Here is a 25,693-nt window from a genome sequence, read left to right as displayed (position 1 = left end):
TTTCTTTCTTTCCTTTTTTTTTTTTTAATTTTTATTCTCTTTTCCTTCCGCTCTGAGAGCGATGGGGAAGTCGGCAGAGGGGCTGAGGAGCCGGGTGGCGGGGCGGGGAGAGACAGAGTCACGGTCAAAATTAAAATGCAGCCTGTCACAGGGCGAGCGCTGGGCCGGGTGGTGGTCGGAGAGGTGAAATGGTGTTAAATTAGAGGTGTTGGGTACGTGCCGGGGGCAGGGGGCACTGACCGCGGTCACGGGCAGCCGAGCAGGCCCCGGGTCAAGTGCGGCGTCCTGGGAACCGGCCCCGTGCTCAGAGAAGCTGGTACAGAAACCTAGCGATGGCCCTCGGGATGGTGTGCCACCAGTGGGTTAAAAAGCTGTTTGTAAACGTGAAGTGAAACAGGGAAATGCGCAGTTCCGTGCCCGTGTTGGCAGTGGGGTGCTCTGCGTTTGTGGTTCTGGACATCAGGCTCGAACAAGGCGCGCTGGCCTGCGCTAACACTGAGGTACAGGTGGAACTGACTGAGAGGCTGAAGAGAAACTTCAGTAGGTGTGTGCTTGAGACTCGGGACACTAAAGTACTTGATAAAAATGAAGACTTTCACACTTCATGGATTCCTGAAAAACCTAAGCAAGACAAGGAGTTAAGCTGCCTCGATACAGTGGGTAATGTTGATTAAAACTGATGAAAAGCGATCAGCCGTAACTGAGCAAGACGATGATCGTTCTGTGAGCAGCTCGGTGACCATCTTCCGCACGCACAAGGAAAGGTGGTTCATTTATAAAGGGAGAGTGGGGTCATAAATCCATCACACTGCCTTAAAAACAGGGTGCGTATGCTTTTTGCTTAGCCACAAGGTAGCACCCAGAGATGTATTTTAATGTAAACAAAACTGAGAAGGAGGAGACTTCTGTTCGAGGGGAAACCTCATGGTTGTATTGGAGAAGTATGTTGACTGATGAAGTAGGAAACCCCTTGTATATGTGCCTATTTGATTTGCTTGGTATTACATGAACAAATACATATTCAACAATGAAAAATGTAAATCAGGATTTAGTCATGTAGAATTGTCCTGTCTGTCTCCTAGTCTCACAAAGCACTGACAGTGTTAATGTTTATGTGGATACTCTACTGCAACCAAAAATAAGCAAGTGTGCAAAGCTGCACAAGGAGGCTTGCCCAACTTTTTAATTCTGTAATCATGCTTGTCTCTTTAACATGGCACACAGTGTGCAATTCAGAAAACAAATGTCATTCCTATTTTGGTTTTGTGGAAAAGGATAAGGTGTTTTCCTGCTTCCTTTCTGGCACTAGTTTCCAAATATTTAAAGAAATATTTTTCACAGTTTCAGTTACACAGCAGTCACTGTCTCCCTGCAATCTAATGGTGGGTAGCATCTCTGTGGCAACTTCAGTGGTTTTGAGGGTAAATTAGAAGTACTAAATGTGAGTTAAACTTGTTTAATGCAATTAGAAGTTGGAAACAGGGAGATGGAACCACCACCACGTGACGGATGAGCGCTTTCCAGACCACCACAGTGTACTCAGCAGTTTGCTGATGCGCCCTTGACTACAGTTTGGAAATCACTGCTCTGTGATGTTTCCTCAAACAAGTGCCAGAGGGAGGGAGCCGGGGTTCTCAGGGGCTTTCAGATTTCACTCATCAGGGAAATTTTTATTAGTGAGGATTTCTCTTGTGAAGCAGTGTTTGATCTTTCTGTAGAATTCATTCCTTAACTCTGAGAAGCTTCTACGTGGTTGCTCATTGTCATATCTAAACTTTTGTGTGGCAGGGGAAGGCTGTACCTCAGAGCACTCCTCTGTTTCCTGGCTGCCTGTCATCATTCTGGTTTGGGCCTGTACGTAGTGAAGTGACTGCGTTAGAATACACTGCTGAATTGATATAGATGGCTGATAGGTTTCCTGTGAGAGACAAAGTTTAGGCATCCCTGTTAATTCTGTGGATCAGTCGTCACTGGTAATCTTGCCCATGTGGTGGTGTTGATCTATAAAGAGAAAGAGGAAAGACTTTTTCATCATTGGCTCTGTTCCTTTCCTGTGAATGCCTTCAGAGGCCCTTTGTTATGACTCCATATGTTACCCATCATCAGAGACCCTTAGATGCTGTTTATGAAGTGGATTGAACGAAGGAGCCACTGGTATGTTCACAGAGTGCTGTTTGTGACTTCTCATTAGATTGAGTTTCAGTCGTTTCTGTGCTTTCTATGTGCCTGAGCAGCTTGAGACGAGCAGCTCGAAGCTCCGGCGAGAATGGAGATGATCTTATAGGCAAAAGGAAAAAAAATCCCACAGCAGACAGCAGGGTTGTCAGACTCCTCCGCTCGTGAAGACTGTACATTCTTTGCCAAAGAAATGCATGGAGTTGGGACACTTTGAAACGCTTACTCTTGGATTCCCAAGGAATCATGCTTGTCCCTGCTGTTACTTTTCCTCCCCTGTGGTTAGTTAAGCTGGCAGAACGTTTCTGTAGCACAGTACTCACGGGTTTTCCTGTTGCAGTGGTCATGGACTTGTCATCCTCTGTGAGACTGATGAGTGGAAATCTACTGAAGACATCACTTAGGTCAAACACAGTCTTATGGCCTGTATTTACAGGATTACAGTGGTCTCCAATGACTAATCGCTCAGTCTGCACAGTCCATTCTGACTAGGGATATTGCTGGGGACTACCTGAAAGTCTTGAATAAGGTGTCGGACTCAAATGGGCGGATAAACCATTCAAGACTCAGACTTGTCTTTGTGGAGCTGACCATATAGTAGCTTCAGTAATCCCAGCTCCTGTGTTTGCTGTCCTCTGCATCCTTCTGCTATGACCTCCAAAGTGTTGTCTGGTATCTCCTGAAATACCCCTTAAAATTGGATGGCAGCTGTGGCTTTCATAGTGCACAGAACCCACCTCTGACGAGGAGAAGGAGGGAGTTGTAGCACGTGCTGATTGACAAAGAAGCTGAGAATCGGCAGGTTCCCAAGTAGCTCCTCTGCTATGTCTTCTGCAGGCCTGGCCAGCCAAATTGCTTTGTGCAGGCAGTGCTGTGAGCTACACGTGTCTTCCAGGCCACGTACCGGGCAGGCTTGCTTTAGGTGGGGTGGGAGAAGATAGTTCACCAGCTCAGGGGCATGGTTTGGCAAAAGCATGTTCTGCCTCTGTGTTGTGAACGGCACCTTCTTGTCTACATCTCAGTGATGATGTTGCTCATAATCTGTGAAGTTGCACGTGGTTTAGGAGCCACCCGTTTTAGGGGCACCCTCTTCTCCTGTGCACCTTTGCTGCAGTTGAAAGCAGTTACGGTATTTTTGCAGACAGTTTGTGAATGCAAAATAATAATGGTAGGAAGATGTCATGATTAGGAAGAAGTCATATTTATTAGCGAGCCAAACTCAGCTACTACAGGAGTTTACAGAACCTAATATTCAAGGCAAGGAAAGTCTGTTTGTACAAGTTTGTTCAACTACAAATCCGTTGTGGGTTATTTGGTACAGCTGTAGGTGAAGGAAGGTGAGTTATTTATTTTCTCTGCAGTGGATATTTTGTTACCAGTATTTAAAACATGCACCTGTGGTTTTAGGGAGGGATCCTACAATCACTTGATACAAGAATAACAAGTATTTTTAATATTTATTTTTCTACTCCATGTAGATTTAAACTTTAAAACTTTCTGCCAAAAGCATAGCTGAAGTAAATGTCTTAGTAAAATTATAAAAGGTTTAGTTAACTAGAAATTGTTAATGCAGTTACTGTATCAGCATAAAATTATGATGGGTTTTTATCATAGTGCCTTGATGCACAGAATGAACTCCATCTGGATTAAGAAATGCACTTTTCTGTTATATTGCAAAACTAAAACCACTGTGTTTGGAGAGATGTAATTCTCCTTCTGGAGTGTTCAGCATTGCCTCTTTTTTAAATAGGTCTAGTTTTGCATGGCAGTGTTTAGTTCTTCTCTTGTACATCTTTATCACTAGCTGTGCCCAAATTTGGGTAAATCTTAAAGATTAGGTTAATCCTTAAAATACCATGCAGTTCCCCTTAGTACTATAACAATGGAGGGAATTACTAACGTTAATTGTACCTTGCCCAGAAAAGATTTCATTGAATATGAAGAATTTAGATAGAACAAGGTAAATAAGTTTTTTCAATAAATAAACAGTTAATATTTAAAATTATTTCTAGTTGTTTCTGAAGAGTTTGTCAACATTATAGACTCAGTTATACTGAGAGGTTGACCAGAGCAACTATTGTGAATAAGCCATACTAATACCTGTACTGGGAAGTGTTTCCTTATGGACGCTTTATTCCAGGGGAAAAAAAAAAAAAAAAGAGAGAAAAAAAAAAAACAGAAAAAAAAAAAGAGGTTCTTGAGAAGTGTTTTTATAGAGCCCATAAAGCATGCTAATTATTCTGGATAAACTGTCCATACAGACAAGTTAGTGGGAATTGTTTACTTTAGAAGGAAAATAACCTAAACAAACCAAAACACCTACTTAAAAATATATTTGCTAGTGTGGAACATGAAAAAGTTTTGAACTTGTGATAAAGCTGTTAAAAGCCTTCTTCTGTTCGGGCTGAAATCAATGTCACTTTAATCTTCCTTTCTGTAACATAGTATTACTTATTCTGAAAGTTGAAAACAGTTCAGAGAACTTAAGAGACTTTTGTCAGTTCAGATGATATCAGTTCAAAAAATATATTTAAATGCATTTCTAAAAAAAATATCCAGGACTGCATAGAGATAGAAATGCGTGGCACACTTGTCCCAGTACTCACGCTGAGTTTGTTGTCTCATACAATTGTGTGATCCCCCGGTGATTTTTAACAGCAGCTTCCAGAGTACAGGGAGTCTGGCCAGAAGGTAAAGCGAGTCGGTTTTTGTGCTGCCAGTCAGTGTTGTGTTCTTGGTCCTTTGGCACGGCTACGTAGACTGCTCGTCTTACCTTCCCACATCCATTTGTGCTCTGAGAAAGAAACTGTGATTCTGAATAGAAAATATATTAGTTTTAGTATGCCATCAAAATTTCATTTGACCTCAGAGAGTCTCGGGCCTTTGCAGTATCAATCACATCTGCAGGAATACTTCACAACTATTTGTTAAAAGAATATGCTCAATTTATATGGCAGATTTTCAAATGCAGTTTTATCTGCAGTTTTATCTTGCAAAGAAAATATGCTAGAGTGTTGAATGCTTGTATTTGCTGTAAATTAAAAGTATTGATTTCCAACCTCCCCTCCTCCCCAGTAAGTTTATGTTTAAATTGAAGTTCACCCTTAATTTTCTAAGGTGGAATTCGAATGCTGACATCCCCAGGAAAAGCACTTGATGCTGCAGTCTCTTGGTAAACTACAGGCTAGTCTGTGGATTTGCATGCAAGAAGTGCATCAGCTTCCTCACTCAAGTATTTTCAAGTCTTCTGTCCTCTTCTGGAGCACTGCCTAAGTAGCAAACTGTCTTTCAGAGGATGTTAATACAACACTTAGGTCTACAAAGCTGATTTTGAATGTCCTTTTCTTTTCTGATCAGTTCTTTGCTGTAGGACTCAGCATGACTGTTAGACACCTCTAGGTTTACAGTGCCTGGATGCCTTGTATTTAAATGTGCTGGTTAGAAAACCCTGAGGTTTCAGTTTGAAACAGCATTTAACAGATGCACTTTGAGTCCAGCTGGGACAAGCACCGATTAGTCCATTTTATGCAGATAAGAGTTTAGGTATAACGAGTGCCTAACTGGCCTGTACATCGAAGTCTTGATGTGTCAGCTCAGACCTCAAATTAAAGAATGCTTTAGAAAATATGAGTTTCAGTAACACTAGGTGTGGACAGTAACATAGGAGCTGGCCTACAAATATGTTGTTTGTTCAACTGGTATAAGTAAGTATAGATCACGTAAGGGTGCTGTATATAAAGATTCCTGTAATTTCAGAGGGGTTTACAAGTAAGAGGATAAAATGTTGTGAATTCACATTTAATTTAAAGATGCGTGTTTGAAAAAGAGTATAAATTAATGAGTGCTCTTCAGCAGCCCAAACCTTTTAGCTAGACTGTGTTTGTTAAGCAGTCCTACAAACATCCAGGTGCCCGTTAAGTTCAGTTATAGCAGGACTGCACCCTTAGCAGGTGCTGGAGTTTAATCGGGCAGTTAAAGCAATGCCATTTTTCAGGCAACAAAAAATCAGTTCTGCACGCAACATGAGCCTTGATTAACTGACCCGCTGCTTTTTCCTTATTGCTAAATAGCTCTGCAGTGGAGGAAATAGATAAAAATGTCATGAAAAAATGATCAAGGCAGTGTAGCTATGTATGGAGAAAAATTGGTGAGGAGAAAAAATGTTCCAGATGAATTATAAGACTCTCTAAACCCCATAATTTTCAATAGCACCTTAATACATTTTCCTCTTTGTGACCAATATATGTTTTCCAGTGAACGAGTGAACATATCCACCTAAGTTCTTTTGATCATGTTATTCCAGCAGAGCTATTAAGATGTGCAGTCCTCATGCCCAGCTGCTGAACTGTTTGTTGGCTTTGTACCAGAGATACCTGCCTCGGGACACCAACAATAGTGGTGCAGAGCCCTTTGTCAACACAGGAGGTCCAGCTCTGCTACCTTTCTAGATGTCAGGCGGCTAATGCCAGTTCTGTGGCCTCCGTGCAATGAGGTGGAAGCCTTCATCCTTTCCCAACGTGCCAGCCACATCCAGTACCACGGGGCTGGCTCAGCACCGTGGGCAGGCTGGGCCATTCGGGGAGCTGTGGCAGGCAGGCACTGGGTTAACTGAGAAGTGCTACGTGGCTCCTTGTCACGCTTGGAAGGGGCAAGTGGTAGGGAGGGAGGTTAGTATAGTATGTGTTTGCTTCAGTTCTCAGATAACATAGCCACAGTGAAAACTAATGGTATTTTTACGGCCTGGATAGCTGTCCTGTGTATGACAGCCTGTAATAAAGCAAGCATGGGCTGCAGCCGAGGTGCAGTTTGTACAGCTGTGCAATTGCACAAGGGCTCTGAGTAAATACTCAATGCCTGGAGCTGCGTGACTGCCCCATGCTGAAAGCTAGCTCCGATCTGCCTCCAAGAATTTGGGTTGCACGTTAGAGCTGCACCGCAGGCTTATGCAGAGCTGCTGGGAGTCGTGCTCTGTGCAGGAGCACTGCTCAGGCCCTCGCTCGCTGGCCTCCCATTATGACAGTGTACTTTCACTTTCAAAAGCAAACGATCTTTTTGCTTGGAGCTTTATTAGCAGCATTTTACAGGACTTCCAAAACATGCAAGTTCCGTCACAGCAAATATAAAATCCCACTAGTGGTATTTTATTACAGCATGATTCCATTAGCTAAATGGCACTAACTTTCTAGTTGTTTTGACTTGTTTTCCTGTTCATCAGAAGTTCCATATATCTAAAATGTCTTTTGGTTCCTCAAAACGTTTATATTAAACCAAGCTTGTGATATTAAAAGTGTGAGATAAAGGTGCCCTGTAGACCTAGATGCTTTTTTTTTTTTTTTTTTTTTTTTTTTTTTTTTTTTTTTTGTGATGTAGGTGAGCTAACCCTTGGAAATCAACTGGATTTTTGACAGTAGCCATTTTATCTGCAATGTGTGTGTATATTAGAAAATCCTAGACTTGCCGAGTGATATAAATAGTCATTCCTTTCCAGATTTTTATTTGAAAACAATAAGAGTGTGCACAATCTATTTAGGGCATCATCCACGATCTGTTCTGGGGGCATTATCTAGCTGTTCATTGCACTGAAATACCTTTCATATAGATTATATTGGCAAAAAGATTTTAAGGAAATTTCATAAGTTCTCTATTTTATTTTTTTTTCCAGAAAATGAACCTGCTTTTAATTACTGTGTTAGGCAAATTATGTGTAATTTTACTTGCAACAATGTAAGTGCTAAACATGAAAAATATTGTAGGCCTTAACTGACATCATCTGCAGATCAGTGAGTATACTTCAAAACAAGGCTTCCTAAATTATGAACATGTATAGTTAGTCCAGTGCAATCTGACTGGCTAAATTCACTCTATTCTTTCCAGATGCACTAATTAATACACAGGATTTATAAAACAATTGCCACTGCACCCGTGTTTCTGATGGAAATGTCATAATAACAGGAGATACAATTTGGATTTATCCTCCATGTAATGGCTGAATAGCTCAACCACTTCTGAAAAAAATCACAGAAGGGTGGACAGTGGTGACCAAGCTCACTGAGCATGATTCAGCCATACTGCAGCAGTTCCTCATTTATTGTTGCCTTTTTTTTTTTTTTTTTTTTTGGGTACTCTCCATAGCTGGAATTCCAGCAGGGAGGGTGGGGGGTGTTTACATCCAGCACATGAGGAGATAATTTTCTCATGGTCTCAGAGAGTGAAAACTCCTTGTTGAGCTCCTGCTTTTTTTCAGTTGATGTAAGAGGCTGAAGATGTGTGAAGGATGCCCAGCCAGGAGTAAGTGGAGTTCCTCTCCTCACTGCTTCTCAGGCAGATCCCTGAAAAACATGGGTACCTCCTTCTCCTGTTCAGGCCATGACTTAGTATTGTACTTGCAGTCCTGAGCAGATGTGAGGATGGTCACTTTCACTGTGGTTTCTATTTAACAAGATATTCAGCTGTTTTATCCATTAGTTCTAGTAAGTAGTCAAGACAGGCCTAAAGTTAAGCAAGATGGTATTCTGACAGGAAAAACACAAATAATTTAAAAAAAAATAGTTTTAAATTTTGTATTTGCAGTTATTAATGTGATCCCTTAGAGCTATGTGAGAGCACTTGCAGTTATGGTTGCCTTTTTGTCTTTAATTAGTTGCTTATGGATTTAATTGAATTTTCCTATTTTAGCAAAAACTACAGTACATTTACCCTCAGGAAGAGCATTGTTCCTTAAAGTTTTTGTCTGGCAGACTCAAAGGATGTAACAAGTGGGGAAAAAAAGTGAGATATTTGTGCTGTGAATCATTAGTTGTGATTTTTTTGTTAAACCTCCTTTCTTTGTTGTTAACATCTCAATGGTAAGTGGTGGAAATGTGAAAATTGGCAGGAACATTGTTCCTATGGCATATGTGCCATTCATTGGTCTGGAAAGACTGAATTTTATATGTCCAAATTATAATGACTTAAAAAAAAGATAGTTAATACCCATTACCAAAAAAAAAAAACAAAAAAAAAACAACACAATCTTCTGTGTTCCTTTTGCACAGTGACATTATGTCTACACAGTGTGTGGACAGAATAGTAATTTCAGTTGACTAGATGATGTCTTTGGTTTTCGTGGGATTTGCACATGTAGTATGAGTGATTGTAGTATGCATTTGTGATTGTTCATGCGTATAAAAATATACTCATTAAATGTGAGCCATGTGGTTATGATTTACCCTTTCAGCTCAGATCTTTATTATTACTAATATGGTGTAGAACAGTATCTCATTGTAAATTTCTAGCAGTGGGTACTGTAAAGTCTTCAGCATTCTGATGCCAGATACAACAAAGACTGCAAATGTTTTCCATTATGGTCTTGGATGAACACAGAATAACGTGGGAACACATGAAACAGCCAGTGATGGTTATTCAGGCATACAATGCAAATAGCCAGAGCCTGAGCAATATTTAGTCCCTTATATTGAAATTTCATCAAAGTCTCTGGATCAGGGCAGGAGGGGGAAGTGAAAGGGTTTGTCCTTCTGTTGTTGTACAGCCTGTGTCTGAACAATGGGAGTATCTCCTGGGCCACAGTGCTGTCCATCTGTGACTTTCTTTCTCTCCATTCGTGATTATTAAATACACTTATGTACAATTACAGCAGTTGCTAAGGAATGTAAAATTAGAAGTGTTATCTACTGTATTTTTTTTAAGCTAAGACTTTCATTTTATTGGCTGGAATTAATTGGGAGGAGGATCACATCCAGCTCCTTACAGACTTCTATAGGTATGGTGTATGAGCTCCTATCCCAGAAGTGTTTCTTGTGGAATTAAAGAATGCTGTCACAGTGAGGAATCCTGCTGGATACCTGGATGAATGCTAAGTGAAAGAAGGTTGGTAAAATTGTAGAGCTATTGAATATTTTTCCATCATCACTTCAGAAACGTACATCACAAAAGTACCATCCAAAGCAATCCACAGAAGGACCAAATAACCGAATGCTGCTTTCCCACTGTGTGTAATCTAGCTAGAGAAGAAGTCCGTGGGCAATCTCTCAGCAGTTTCAACTCATTCATCTCTACCTTTTGTGTATGAAACACTAAAGCCTGTAGTCTACATTTAGTTGCTGACTAGGGATTAATCATTCTAAAAACTTGCTTAATTTCTGGTCTGGAGACAAGGCCTTTCAGTTTTGCTTTAATACTGGAAGTCATAAAAACGGTGAGTGTTACAGAAGATCTGAGAAAGATGAGAACACCATTTCCTTACAGCTGAACACAGGACATTTGTTCTAAAATGGTAGGCTTGCTCTTGGTTAGATACGTGAGGTGATCTTGAAATGTTCAGACTAGTTCTGAGAAGATCCTATAAATTCACAGATTTTTGATGCCAAAATGGTGGTTGGCTGTATTCTGTACTCTTAAATAGAATATCAATCAACTTTTTTTTACATCAAAACAAACAAGCTGAATTAAAGCACATCAACTCGTGAGAAAAAGTCAACAATTAACTAGTGAGTTGTTACAATGGTTGATTGTTTCATTAATAAAAAAAAATAAAATAAAAATCACATGTATTTCCAGTCTGTTTGCTTAGTTTCAGTTTCTAAATGTTGTTTCTTGCTATTTGGTTAGCTGAGTCAAGCTCTTGTTCTCAGACAGATTTTTCCATCAACACATTGACATCCTCCTGTTAAGAGTCACCTAACCTCTTTAATTGTAAGATGTTACAGTTGTTCATTTGAGTTCAGCTGAGAAAGTAGTTGTGTTTCTTCTTGAGTCCAAGAAAAAATGTTTAATTCCCTAGTTCTGTAAAGAGACCTTATTTTTGACCGTATTTCTATGAATGTTTTCACATATCTTCCACTCAACAATAATGGTTCCCTTTTGCTTTTTATATATGTGCAGTAATTTGCCAGTTATAACCAGCAAATATTGGTTAACTGCATTAAACTCATAAAGAATCCAACTATGAGTTACTAGTTATTTTTTAAACAATTCAGTTCAGAAATGGGCTTTATACCTTTTGAAGTAAATCATGAATATTAGCAGAAGACTCCGAGTCTTTAGAAAGTAAAACCCTCTCTAACATGGTGATCTAGCAATGATAAATCAAAGTGTGAGTATTTAAGAAAATTTAAATCACTTGCAAGCGTGGGCTTATGTTGAATTTAATCACAACTGCAGTGTCAGTGTACCATGGCTACAAGCTAATAGCTCTCAACAGGCGTCAGCTGTGGGGAACATTTCATCATCAGTTCTGCAGGAGAGTTTCCTATCTGTCCGTTAGACTGAGTCAGTCTCATGACCCTAAAGCCATACATCACCTCTCAGAAACTGTCTGCATTTTTCAGGTGCTAAGTGTTGTGTTAGCTGGGGAAAATTATTTGCTGCTATGTGTAAGGGTTCACATTCTCCAGTCAGTCTATCCTAATATGGAAGGGAAGGTAGAACTTTATGATAAAACTTCAGAATACAGCAGGATGTTAAGACAGTGTCTTTGGAAAATAATAATTTCTGAGTCCTGCAAAAGACATACTAGAACTGTGAAGATGAAACATCTGTAAAATATTTGATTAATTTGGAGGAGCCCTGCCTAAGCAATTCTCTGGGTTCCCAAAGGATTAGGAGAAATAATGCATTATAATTCTTCAGAATCTGCTTTACTCAGCAAAGAAAGGCTGTTCTGAAGTTCCTCACTTTCTGCATTGACTTTGTCTTCAACTTGTACTTCTAACACTTTACAAACTGTTTCAGAGGTGCTAACACTTTTTCACCACAGCTGTATATCACCCCATGGCAGCACTTACAGTTTCCTGTAGTTCTACTCCCATACTATTACTATCGAAAGCTATCCCCCATTACTAGTGGCACGGATATATTCATTGAAACTTACCCATTCGCAGAATCACAGAATCACAGAATTGTCTAGGTTGGAAGAGACCTCCAAGATCACCGAGTCCAACCTCTGACCTAACACTAACAAGTCCTCCACTAAACCATATCGCTAAGTTCAACATCTAAACGTCTTTTAAAGACGTCCAGGGATGGTGACTCCACCACTTCCCCGTGCAGCCCATTCCAATGCCTAACAACCCTCTCGGTGAAGAAGTTCTTCCTAACATCCAACCTAAACCTCCACTGGCGCAACTTTAGCCCATTCTCCCTCATCCTGTCACCAGGCACGTGGGAGAACAGACCAACCCCCACCTCACTACAGCCTCCTTTTATGTACTTATAAAGAGCGATAAGGTCGCCCCTGAGCCTCCTTTTCTCCAGGCTGAATAAGCCCAGCTCCCTCAGCCGCTCCTCATAGGACTTGTTCTCCAGGCCCCTCACCAGCTTCGTCGCCCTTCTCTGGACTCTTTCGAGCACCTCCATGTCCTTGTAGCGAGGGGCCCAAAACTGAACACAGTACTCGAGGTGCGGCCTCACCAGAGCCGAGTACAGGGGGACGATCACCTCCCTAGCCCTGCTGGTCACACTGTTTCTGATACAAGCCAGGATGCTGTTGGCCTTCTTGGCCACCTGAGCACACTGCTGGCTCATATTCAGCCGACTGTCCACCATCACTCCCAGGTCCTTCTCTGCCTGGCAGCTCTCCAACCACTCATCTCCCAGCCTGTAGCTCTGCTTGGGGTTATTGCACCCCAGGTGCAGGGCCCGGCACTTGGCCTTGTTGAACTTCATGCAGTTGACCTCAGCCCATCGGTGCAGCCTATCCAGATCCTCCTGCAGAGTCTTCCTACCCTCGAGCAGATCGACACACGCACCTAGCTTGATGTCATCTGCGAACTTACTGAATGTGCACTCAATGCTCTCATCCAGATCATTGATGAAGATATTAAAGAGGACCGGCCCCAGCACCGAGCCCTGGGGGACGTGACTAGTGACCTGCCTCCAACTGGACTTGACTCCATTCACCACGACTCTTTGGGCCTGGCTATCCAGCCAGTTTTTAACCCAATGAAGCGTGCGCCAGTCCAAGCCAAGAGCAGCCAGTTTCTTGAGGAGAATGCTGTGGGAGACGGTGTCAAAAGCCTTGCTGAAGTCAAGGTAGACCACATCCACAGCCTTTCCCTCATCCACCAAGTGTGTCACTTTGTCATTCCTTTCATGATACCTATAGCTGTGGCCTTAAAAGGTCTTGTGGACTAAGCAACGAAAGCTGAGCACTACTGAGAGGCTCACAGTGTTGATAAAATGAAAATGAGTAACAAGGACTCAGTGACTAATGTGCTGCCCTTCGAGCAGTTGGCTGGCGTCATGTTGGAAGGAGCTGTACTGTTGGAAGACATGTCCTCAGCATTTAGTTGACCACAGGCATTCATTAGAGTGCTTTATGGTGATTTCACCAGGCTGGATTTTGTAATGTTAAATTCTGTAAATAAAAAATAAAAATAATAAAATAAATAAAAAATAATATTGGGGAGGGAGGTGGCTGGCAGCAAGCTATACTTTTCTTTCTGCTCTCCTTGGTTCTTCAGCATTTTCATCTCTTGTTGCACTGTACCCAATCTTCTAGCTAAAATGCACAGTAAATTACAGGCCTACACTAATGTGCTGCAACTATCTATTGTGCTTTGTAGAATGACGGAGCATAAAGGTAGTCTGGATTTGAAGTTGCTGTGTAAATTATTATAGTCAGAACTCCGCGTTAAATACTTCACCAGTATGAAGACATCTATATTTTCAGACATACTGGTTAAACACACAGATTAATGAAGAGGAAGAAGAGATGGGACTGCAAGATTTTGTTGCTGGTTTTGTTCCTCATTTCCTCCTGAGTTTTTGTCAAATCAGTTAACCCCTCTGTGATCTGGTTTGGTTTAACTCTCGTGCGTGCAGTACAGAATGTAGCAGTAACAAATTGATACTAAGCCAAGGCTGTAATACTGATCCATCTTACCAATAGTATGTAGTAACATCTAATTAGTTAACTTTAGAAAGTGGCTTGAACTCTTTGGTTAAAATGTCCTTTGTACTCCTCATTAATATTTTAAATGTAATATGTAACACAATAATGAAAATGAGTAGCTTATATCTGCAAGAGGAAGGGGAATGAAAGTTGTTCTGGAAGACGTGGTCAGAACAGGACCAGGAATTTGATGGGAAGATGTGATCGAAGTGTGGTTTGTGTTTGTTGGATTTCATTCCCATGCATCTGGCTGACCGTTTGAGTTACTTCTGATACATAATTGTACAGGAACCACTCCAGCCATCCTTTTTGCTCTTCTTTTTCCATGTATTGACTTACACACTGTTGGAAGTATGTATCAATGATCTTTGCAATATACTCGGTGGAAGTCTGGTAAATTGTAATTGCACGGAGTCTTCCTCAGTGATTTAGTATTTTAAGAAAATTGCTTCTTTAAGGCAAGACGTATATCTTGAACATGCTGTGCTACTTTGCAGCTTGGCAGTGGTATAGCATAGCAGCTAAGGGACAGTGCACCATGATTTTTCTGAGTGTGTGTCAGAGTACTAGCTCTTGTGATATAAGCTATTGTGAATAAACATATCTGTGTACAGCTTGCAGTTTCTAGAATGCTGCTGTCATAAACTTGAGTAACGTCATTTGATTACTCTTCTGTGGGTTTTTTTTTTTTTTCTTGTATTTCATTTTTAGTTTCACTTTTTCTCAGCAGAAGTTACCTGATTTCCCTTCTTACATAACTCGGTTTCTGATCAGCTTTATTTCACTCCTGCATAGTCACTGCTCACTGTAACTGAGAAAAAATCTGAGTTCATTCTCAGGTAATGTGAAGTGATCGTAGTCTTTTGATTTTCAAGCTCAGTGTGGTCCATTGTCCTTGCTGGGTGCTGTAGGTATTACTCTAAAATAGATGTTTCAAATTCACTTGTGATGTTTGCAAGCTATATCATCCATGGAGTAGGTAAGAAAAAGGGTGCTAGTAGGGTGGTTCTGTGAGACATCCAGCAGAAGCTGTGAGTTTAAATGTGCAGAGTAGTGTTGAGGAAATGGTGTAAAGCCCTGTGTTTCACTGTGCTTGTCCCTGGCAGTGTGCTCTGGTCCCATTCACAAACCAGGGCAGCTCCTGAGTTGCATCAGCTGCCCGCAGTAGTCAAGGACAGGTGGAGCACTGGGCCACTGGGGCTGTGCGTGCTTTGCTGGAAGTGCCCTGGAGTGGTCCGGTGAGGTCAGGCACTCGCTGCTTGGCCTGGGTCCATGGTGGTGTTGTGCTGAGCAGCCTCCTGTGAAGGAGTGCTTGTGATTTACAAAAGGGAAAGAGAGGGAGTGTAGAGGAACGAGCAGCCTGAAGATATAAATAAAGCTGTTACACTGTGTGTATAACTAATCTGCAAGATAACTGCCGGGCTGCTCACCAACTCTCCAACTACTTGAGTCCGATATACAATTTATATCACTTTTTATAATACTGCTAGGTTTTTCCATTTTAAAAAAGTATTGCTCTTGCTGAAATTAGATTACTTCAATGCTATTTGAAAAAATACTCAAACAGCTGTAGTAAGCAGTAACCGTAATTGTTCCTTTATGCTTCAAAAGTAAAGGACAGGAGGAAGTTACCAATTCAGCATGTTACTTGTAATCGGAGATGTTGTTACGTCTTGTGTTAAAGGAACGACAAGCCAAGCCTTGAAGTTTTTACCTCCTCAAGCCTCTGCCCTTTTTTTCCTGGGAGGCTTTCCTCAGGGAGGGGCTGACAGATTTTTGTTCGTTTGCTTTTGCTGCCAGCAGCGGTCCAACAGGAGGCAGAAGGAGCGGAGTTGTTTTGTGCTGCGGCAACAGCAACTTCCACTGAGCCCAAGGTGCTGCTACAAACGCTGCTCAGAATATTTTTTGTGCATTTTCACGCAGAGAGAGGGTTGGCAAATGACGTTATAAAGAAAAGTAGATTTCAAGAAGGTGTGGTATGTGGAGCGTGTTTCTGAACAGTGCTCACACTGAATTCAGCAGTGAGCAGGACTGCGTCGTGTTTTCAGCCCATCTGACTGCTGATGGGCACAGTCTAAAACAGCTGTCTGCTGCTTATTTTTTTTTGCTGTTGTTCTTTTTCAATTTTGTGCTTCATTGCGTTCTTGGAGCTAAGTTCAGCTCAAAGCAGGACCGTTCACTTTAAATGCAAAACACGGCTCGCAGCAAGTGAGGTTCAGCTGCACCGGCCCCCTTGCGTTCCCACGGCAGTCAGTGGCAAAATGCCTGCTGAGAGCAGCGCAACAGATTCAGTCCCGCGTCTTGCTTGTGCCACAGCTCTTCAGGGAACCGGAATACTGAAATTTAAACATCAGTGGCCAGTATATACACAGATGTTTTTGTCCAGTTTCCATAGAGATTACTGAGAGCAGAGCATGTACTCAAAGCCGAATTTAACTCCTGGAAAGTTTCCTGCTCACAAATCTGCTAGTGCTCTGCAAAGGAATATGTATCAGAATGGAAATGGGACAGGGCTACAAAGACGCTGGAGCATTCCCCAGAACCTTTGTTTAAAACCTTGTTATATTGCAGCTTTTCTGATCGTTGTTGCAGGTAGGCTCCCTAGAGTAAAGAAACTTTTGCACTGCTGAGGGAGTTAGTCCTGTGGATGGCTTAAGGAAGCTCAGCGAGTGTATTTGTGTAAAAATCTGGTGTGTTTACCATGGGAGGGTGGGCATACAGGGCAAACCTGCTGTGCAGCAGAGCCTTCCTGAGGACTGGTGTTCGATGAACTGTGGAGCATCTTGGGGAAAACCAGCTAGTGTGGACTTGAAACTTTCACTCCTTAGGTGAAGTTTTCCCTTTCAAGGAGAGCAAGGCTGTGAGTTCTCATTTTGTGTTGATATGCCACAAGCCAGGAAACAATATCAATGCTTTATGTTGGGCTTGTACAATGATATAAAGCCTGCCTGGAGAGAAAGAGTAAATGTATTACTTCCCATATAACAACTTAAGTAGCTTTGGAAATGAATGCCACTAGTACCAGTTCTCATTTTCTTACTCTTTTATGTATGAGTTGCAGTAAATGTAGCATCTTGATACATGCAATATAATTTTTAAATGATAATCTTAAAGCATAATGTTAAGCATAAATATAATGCTAATTTTGCTTAGGAGTATGTACCAGAATGAAAACAAAGTTTCATCTAAGACTTTGCAGAGGAATAGCAGAAATTCAGTAGCATGTGTCAAGTGTTGTAGATTCAAAGAACCACAGACTCCAGGTGTATGAACATCAAAGCCATTCAGTGTGTTTATGGAGACATTTAATCCCTGTCTCAAAATGTAAAACGATTATGTTTTTTACAGTTCTTTGGTAAATGGAAATCTGCTTCATAAATTGTGTGCAGTAAATGTTTGTCAATTTGCAGACATCCAAATCAGTTGAAGCAAATAGCAATTTGCCAAAGCGTAACATAACATACATAACAATGTGCAATCTCAAGAGCATCATTCGGTTACCAATGATGGGGAATGTTACTTGGTATTTTTGGTCCTGTTACTTGTCTGTGCTCCTCTGCAGCTCAACATAATGTGTTACTAAGAAATATTTTGGGGTTCTCTGTTAGTTTGGAACAAATTACATGTAGTTGCATAAATGTGAAGTTAGCAGGTCTTAGCATATTTGGAGCAATTTGAAAATAGGCTAAAAATTACTGGAGACTGATGTGTTTCTTACTGAAAAGAAATTAGTATCTCCATTATTATGCACTAGTAATTACATCATAAACCCTAAGAAAATCAATTTTAGGCAGGTTATTTGGAATGTTCCTGCTTAAATTTGATTTCAGATTTGCTTTTTCAACTTTTAAACCTTTTGTGCTTTTAAATGACACAAATCCACAGCAAAGATAAGGAAAGAGCAGTAAGGCAAACATCTTAAATGCATCTAGTTTGCCAGAATAATGCCATTTTGGCACATGAACACAACCTAATAGCCACTTTCGAAGCTTGTCTTTTGCTTCCCACTCAGCCTACAAAAAGCATTACAAGATTGTTCTGGCTGCCCAAAACGGCCTTTTTCAGCAATGTCAAAAAGGTAGCGATCAAAGAGCTGTTTTATTATTATTATTATTTTAAAGAAGAATAAATTGGCACAACGGGGGATGAGAAGTAGGAAGCTTCTACTTTAAGAGTTGCCTGGAGCTTCATTGGGACAGCATGAACAAAATGAAGTTTGTCCATGTCACCTGAATTAAAGCGTTGGGTTATTTTAACTAGCGAAGTGTTGAAGGTGCAGATAGCAAATGGCTGGTAGTCGCAGGTGCTGGGGGCACTGACCACTCTGGCCATGGAGGCCCTGGCTGGCCTTCAGGTCTGCAGCTGCCCTCGGGCTCTCTGTCATCCTGGGCGGGTTGCCATGTATTTCCCAGAACACACACTGCTGCATACTTCTATTTAAAATGCCTGGTTAAATGAAATTCTGATACTTAGTTTATGCATTCTTTCTTTCACATATGCAAAGGAGTCTTAGGTATGTCAGGTGCCTTGCCTAGAACCCTGAAAAAAAGCCCTATCTTCTTGCTGTTTTTAATTTGCTTTAGTTTAGGCAGCTTACCTTATGGAGGATTTGTATGTTACTTCAGAATTTTGTTTAAACTTCAGCTTTAGTTGATATGCATGGCTTTCAAAAGACTTAAGCATTGCTCTAGTTTCTGTATGAACAGCTACAAGACCAGAAATTGCTCCTGACTTTTGGTTAGACCATTGCATGCTAAACAGCTTTGGAAATCCCACCGCATATGTTCCTGGGTTAAAATGGCTGTGAACCTCTTTTCTCTCCGTGGAAAATCAAAATCCCAATTGCTGCAGTCACGTCTACAGCCAAGCACTGCTTCTCACATGAGTAAGCTCCCGTTCACCTCAGTGTCAGGAGAGTAATGCTGGATGTTTGCTGAGTCAGGCTCTAAGGCCTAAAATAGAGCTTAAAAGAACAGTTTTATAAAATACAGTATAAGATTAAATTATAGCAAATTAATTTTCTAGGAATTGGCTGTCAAATCCCTGAGAGCTTGCACTGTCTCAGAGCCTAACAGGCTACTTTTTGCAAAGCATGATGTCTGTGGACGAGTTGCTGTTCTGAAGGCTGAGTAATTTACTGGGACAAATGTTAATATGGTATGTAGGCATGTGCTCTGAAATTGCTGATAAAGGAAGATAAACACTAATGCAGTACACAGAAGGAATTCGTTTAGCAGCAGAGCTTTGGGACCTGTTTTAGTAACTAAAAGTTCTGTTGAGGTCAAGAGGGAGAAAAGGGGCTCTGGGATCAAGCCTTGTTGTTCAGCGTGGTACTCGTTATTTTAGTGTGCCAGTGTATTTGTCTGGCATTGCCACAGCGTATCACCTTTACTATCAGCTGGGTATCACCGACAGATATATGATCAATTTTTTTTTTTTTTCAGGAATATATTTGCTTGTTTTACATTATCCTGTGAGGGAAAAAAACCAAAACCAAAACCAAAACCAAAAAAACAGCACTTGCTTTTTACTGGCAGAACACAGCCGTTGGGAAAGATTCACCTGTTAAGTTATGCCAGGCCTCATGTTTCTCTCAGTAAATCCAAGTATCATCAACCTCTTACATCATGCAACTTACTACAAGTTAAACAAATACCTTTGCAGACCAAGAAGAGACCAGTAGTACCAGTTAATATTTGAAATGTGTATATTCACGGTTGAATTTTATCAGGTGGAGTAAATCATCATATCTCATTATGATGGACACAAAGGGCACTACTACATCTTTTACCAGTCCAGTGATTCAGGTCAATGAAATTAGGAAACCTTTGTGTTTTACACCTTTGGATACTACATATATTACTATGTGGATTTCTTTCTGAAAAGTTTTTACTTAGTGTTTTACTTAGTGTTCTCTATCACATCTGGCATCTATTATGCTGAGATATTTGTCCTCTCTGCTGTATCTAAGGAGATGTACCATCTCCATGATGGATGTCTTCATCAGTGAGACAACGAAGAGCACCGGGTAGGCAGAACAATCACATATTGCTGTACTAATTAATAATTTTTGAGGTAAGTCTGCCATAGTTGCAGAGAAGTGTACGTGAAAGCTATTCAGAGAGCACCACAAGTGTACATGTGCGCATATAAAGCCCATTTATCATCTTGAAATAGAAATAAAACATGGTAAATCTGTAATTAGATCATATGAAACTGGATATGAATCTTCAGAAAGGTATATTTGAAATGCTAAAAGCTAATGAGGTTGAGATACAAGAGCAGGTTATGCAAGTGAACTACAGAAATAGTCAAGAGTGGTTTGAGGGTTTCTGTTAATAATTTATTCAAAACGACATTCTTAAATAGCATTGTTGACGGTTTGAATATAATAGGTTCTTCATAAACGCAAAAGTGAAAATCATTCCCTTTCCTTCTGGCCTTCTTGGTATACCACTGGTTCATTGTTGGATTTTCCCATGTGAGCGTTACAGTTGGCTCAGATCATTTGCCATGCAAAATAGAGCATGAAAAACAGTAATGTCAATGTACTATCAGGACTGCTATGTGTTATAAAGAATGCAAGAATGTATGTATGAATGAAAAGGAGAGACCAGTAACACGTTGATGGGCATTTTCAGTGAGATCTTGGTTTGCATAGGCATTATTGCTCTACAGTTATTACCTCAGATTAAAAAATAAGTGATAGAAATGGACTTTACAATTAAAGTAAATCAAATATGCAGTATCAGACATTTCATTTATGCATGTTTCAGTACAGTGTTTATGGTTGTACAAACTCAATGATGTTGCCTGGGGCCTTGTTTGTGTTTAGTTTACTTGTAGCATGTTTATTTGCATTTATCTATAGCTTATATGTATATGTGTATTGTGCATCTACAGCATGCTCTTTCAGTACATAGGTTTTGGATGTGATACGCAGAGTGACTGGATTCTTGAGTTGGTGGGTAGGTGGCTAGAATGAATATGGCAAGGATTGCACTCCTAGAACAATAGTTGTCTCTGCATGTTACGGTGCATGATGGCTGCTGGAGAAATTAGCGGTGGTTTGGTCATTCAGAGAGTGGCTGACTTGGTGAGGCCAAGTGGTGTTCCCTTCTGTGCAGTCCTCTCTGTGCACAACTTCTTGTGAAGGTGGTAGTCTGATTTCAGAAAACAAAAAGTGCTTTCTGAGTCTTCTGAACAGTTTCTTCAATTGGAGGACAGAGCAGCTGTGACGGTTGTCAGTTGTTTTATTTTAAAGTACTTACGTAGCCTCAATAACTGAGATACGAAAACATAGGCTGATGGACCTCCCATGTAGACATTAACTCCAGAAGACTGCATACCAGTGTAACTTAGCAGTAAAAATTACTCATACATTCCTCTATATAAATGAGCCCTCCAACTGGTGTACAGGGTTGTACAGAAAGAGGCAAAGACATCATTTAATCTCTGGGCGGCCTTTCAGAAAACTTAAAAATATCTGATTCAAAGAGATTTGCTCTCTTCAGAGCTTAATTATTTGTAAACTCACATTTATCAATGTAAAAATGCATGTAAATGCAGGTGTGGTCTACTCAGTTTGAAATCCAAGCCAATGTTGTTATCTATGCACAGGGAAATTACATAAACTCGTTTTTAGCACTGGGAGAAAGCCCTGTTTCTTCTTGTATTATTGATTCAAGCAGCATGGAGTATTTCTCTTAAACTATCCATAGAAACTGGAAATTATTCCCCAAAAGAAAAGAGCAAGAAAGATCAGCCTGAGGCAGAGCTTTTTGCTACCGAAAACGTGGGCGCTAAAATCATAGATAAGCATGACAGCTTTTCATAAAGCGAGATTTGTCGGGAAATTTTTCACTCTGCCCAGGGAGCAAATACATATGCACACATGCTTGCAGTCCTGTGCACAGATCCTTCTCTTTCTTTCCTCCTGCTTTTGCATACACGCAGCTCATGATCCAAAATAAGGAAGATGCATTTGTATTTGGTAAACACGCTTTCTGTACGCAGCCAGAGTTAAATCATGGCCCTCCGTGTGGCCTGTCTGCACCAGACAGCTGTTTGGTGAAGGGCGCGTGGCATTGCCAAGGCAAGGAGCAGCCTTGCTGTCGGCTGCAGCTGCTGGCCCATTCTGAGCCAGCCACACGAAGCTAGAAGGGTTTGTGTGTGTGCAGAGGGGACTGGGGATAGGGAATGAAAGAAGTGAAAAGGAAAAAGACAGAGGCACAGTTTTTAATGGACCTAAATTGCCACAGCTGACTTCAGCGCAGCCAGGACACTGGTGTGCCAAAGGTGTGATCCACGTGTGTCTCAAATGAAGAAAGTGTTTGGAGAAGAGGAAGAGTGCAAGGTTTTCTGTGAAAGATCATGGATTTGTTCATCAGGCAGTTCTCCTAATCTTTCTATTAAGGCAGTTCTCTTAGGCTGCAAATCTGCTCTCAGCTAACATCAGAGGGCTGGCAGCATGGGGGTGCACGAGGGAGGGCAACAAGCAGTTGAAGCCCAGGTCTCTCACTTGCTGCTAGAAAGATAGGAATGTAAAATTATTGTTTATAATCCCAACCTCTTTGGTTTGCCAAAGTTACATTGTTTCTATAAACAGCTGTGCATTATGGTTCAGTGTTTTGGCTGGAGAGTCAGTTAATGTATATTTTTCAAATTGTATTTTCAGCTGTCTGGAGTTTCCCCTTAAATCCACGATGGTCTCTCACTCACTAGGCAGAGCTGCTTAGCTGGAGGTTTTCCTGCTGTTTACCAAAGCTAGCAAGTTACCTTGAGGTGCCTCGCAGAGCAATAGCAGACACCTTCCAGGCACTGTTGTTGCCCGTATCTCAGTAAGGAGCAGTCCCTGCATCTCCTCAGCTGAAGGCAGAAGGCAGCTGACCCGAAGACCAGTGAGACAGGTATCTCCAACAGTGGAGTGCAACATACCTGCTGCTACCATCCACCCGGACCATGCTGCAGTCAGGTTGCCTGACTGAGAAGCAATACGGTCACAGTGTTGCTCTGAGAACTGTTGCTTTTAAACTGCAAGTTAGAAAATGAAAATTGCTAAAGGATATACCAAACTGCAGATGTGAGTTTATGACACACCAGTGTTACAGATTTTAGTAAGTCATGGGTATTGCGTGGCTATTTTTACTGTGGTGGCAGGACACTATTGCAGTAACATTTGCAGTAACATTCCTTTTGTAAGAAGAAACAAAAGGAAAGGGTCACGGAAAGACTGTAGCAAAGAAAGCCTGGGGGCAAAATCGAGCTCAGTGTCTCATACTGGGTGCTGTCAGAGGGACTGTTGCTTTCCAGTTTTCACTCAGACCAAGCTTCCACTGAAGCCACTGAGGTGCTCTGTGGGGCTTTGGTGTGTGTCAGGGCTACGTCTGGATGCCCATCCTCCTCTTCCACTGTGAGTGCGTGGCAAACTGTACATGTATTATACTGTGAGATTGTGACCTTGATCAGTGAGGCCTCAGTGCAGTGTTGCTGATTTGGGCATTTTGGCTTTGGAAAATGTATTTGCAGTTGGTGTGTACCATTTCTAGGTAGGGCACTTAGCAGTGTGATGCTGGCAGAAATTCTGATTGCAAAGTAACTAAACTGCTGTGATATATAATATTTCATTTATACAATTCTGATTTGTTTTGGCTGAAGAACAAAAAGCACTTGCTAACAATAGACACTTTTCTAAAGCAGTTTTGACCTGTACTCACTCAGAAAGTGTCATATTAATGTAAACAAATGAAGGCTAAATTGCAGCGCTTCTTTGCGGAGAACAGTTTATGCTGGTTTTGGTGCATAGCTGTAATACAAGAATATTTTGACACGATCTTTCATATGGGCTGCATCTTGAAGCTTTTTATGGGGCAATGGTAAATAGCACGGAAGACATGTTAAGTGGGGATTGGGAGATGTATTTGTGGCTGGATGAATGGTGATTCTCAGGGAGCTGGTTTAAGATGCAGAGAGAGCCAAAGGCTGGTCTGAACTCTTTGAGAGTCACCTCTTGTAGCAGCAGTTTCAAAGTACAAAACATTGATTTCTGTTGTTCTTTATTTTAGTCATATAGTTATCAATTGGTTTCATGAGAAATATTTAAATATTGTGGTACCTGTTCTTGGACAAGGACTGTATTTCTGTTCTGTTTGTAGAGTGCCTAGTGTAACAGATCCCTGTCCCCTTGTGCTGGCTGTGCAGGAGGGCTAAGTTTGTACAAGGAAAAGTGCTGGGGTACTAATATCACCTCATTTTTTGGTCATATAATAAAGCAAAAATGCATTTTTACCACAGACAGTTCCAGCGTGCCCACTGTGGATACCGGGCCACAGAACTGCTCTTGCTATGGCACTGTAATTTCCAGTGACCTATGGGTAGTGCTGAGTGCTGCTGTGGCAGACACAGAGTGCCTGGTGGTACACGGAGCTGTGCCCTACCAGACTGAAAAGTTGAGAAGCAGCTTTTATTGCATTCACTTAACAACATAGCTGCAGAGAATGGTAGTGCACAGGTACCACTGCAGGCTAGGGCTGACTTGGGACATGCTATGGTTCTCAAGCTGTTCTTGATGCTGCTGTGAGAGGGAGCAGGTCAGGCTCCTGAACTCAATTCTCAAGGCACAATGCCTTGAGGTTGCTCTCTGCAGTTCTGTGAGATCCACTTCTTCTACTTGCTGGAGCCTTGTCTTGCTGCAGCACTTGAATTTCCTTTTCTGTCCCTTTCTGCACTGTGCAGGATTTAGCCTACGGTTCCCAATGCGCAGGTGAAAATGAATACGTTGCTATTACTGTTTTGTTTACTGTTGCACTTAGGATCTGTTAGAGAAAGTACTTCACTCGATTACTTGCAGCTGGTAAATAACAGCTTGTTTGGATCAATCCGGCACCTAATTTCATGGAAAAGTTTTGAAGTTGTGTGCAGTTACACAGGGCATTTGTAGCTACCTGAACAGTTGCCTGGAGAGTCCGGTAGCAAGCGGGAAGTCTGAAGGAGAAAAGGGCAAAGGCTAATTTTGTGTGTGAGTCTGCTTTTTGATTTATAATCACTAAAATGACAGTTTAAATCCAGAGTGAACCCCAGGCCCAGTACGCAGCTTGCTCCTTGTTACTCATGCAAAGCTCTCAGTGACTTCAGTTGGAATTTTACTGAGGTAGTAACTCCAGTACTTGCGTCGTTTGTTGTTAGATCTCAGCCATCAAGAAACTTAGTGTGAGAAGTTATTCTGTTGACAGAGGCTTCTGTTATCCAGATCCCGCAGACCAGAGCTTGTTATTTCATTGGTGCTGGGTGTAGTTTGGTGTCCAATTGAAGAGAGAAGGAATAGCTCAGTATTGGATCCTGATGGGTCAAACCAGATGGTGGGGAAGCCAAAGTGTCTTGCAGAGGGCAGGGAACCACTGAAAAACAAGCATTTGACTCAAAATAGGGGAGGCAAACTTTTTTCTGTGGTAGATGAAATTTTTATGTGAGGATCACAGGTTTGCAGGCATCGTGCCTGCAAGGTGAATGTGAGGCTATTCCGTGCAGTAAACTGATAACCACCACCAAAGCAACATACTTCTTTAAAGAATGGAAAGCTGCTCCTTTCTTCTGGACAAAGCAAAATGGGTAAACTGATATTTGACCTGG

At 41.3% G+C, this 25,693-nt stretch overlaps 1 protein-coding gene across 4 annotated transcripts in view; it reads left to right on the top strand.

Annotated features, from left to right (window-relative positions):
* Positions 1-25,693, top strand: part of PHF2 (PHD finger protein 2) — a 96,167-nt gene that overhangs the window by 1,988 nt on the left and 68,486 nt on the right. For 2 of the 4 annotated variants that reach the window (XM_038185815.2, XM_038185813.2), the window contains exon 1: positions 15,692-15,939. The exons of 1 other annotated variant lie outside the window; for it this stretch is intronic. In XM_038185815.2, the coding sequence (XP_038041743.2) occupies positions 15,707-15,939 (233 nt within the window). In that variant the 5' untranslated portion in view covers positions 15,692-15,706. Of the gene's footprint in view, positions 1-8,434; positions 8,464-15,691; positions 15,940-25,693 lie in introns of those variants that run through there. One more of the 4 variants, XM_038185814.2, reaches the window with a different exon arrangement.

The sequence above is a fragment of the Anas platyrhynchos genome, chromosome 13 (genome assembly GCF_047663525.1).
Source record: "Anas platyrhynchos isolate ZD024472 breed Pekin duck chromosome 13, IASCAAS_PekinDuck_T2T, whole genome shotgun sequence".
NCBI lineage: Eukaryota > Metazoa > Chordata > Aves > Anseriformes > Anatidae > Anas > Anas platyrhynchos.
The sequence above is the reverse complement of the archived record's forward strand: the minus strand, read 5'-3'. Positions and strand labels throughout refer to the sequence as shown.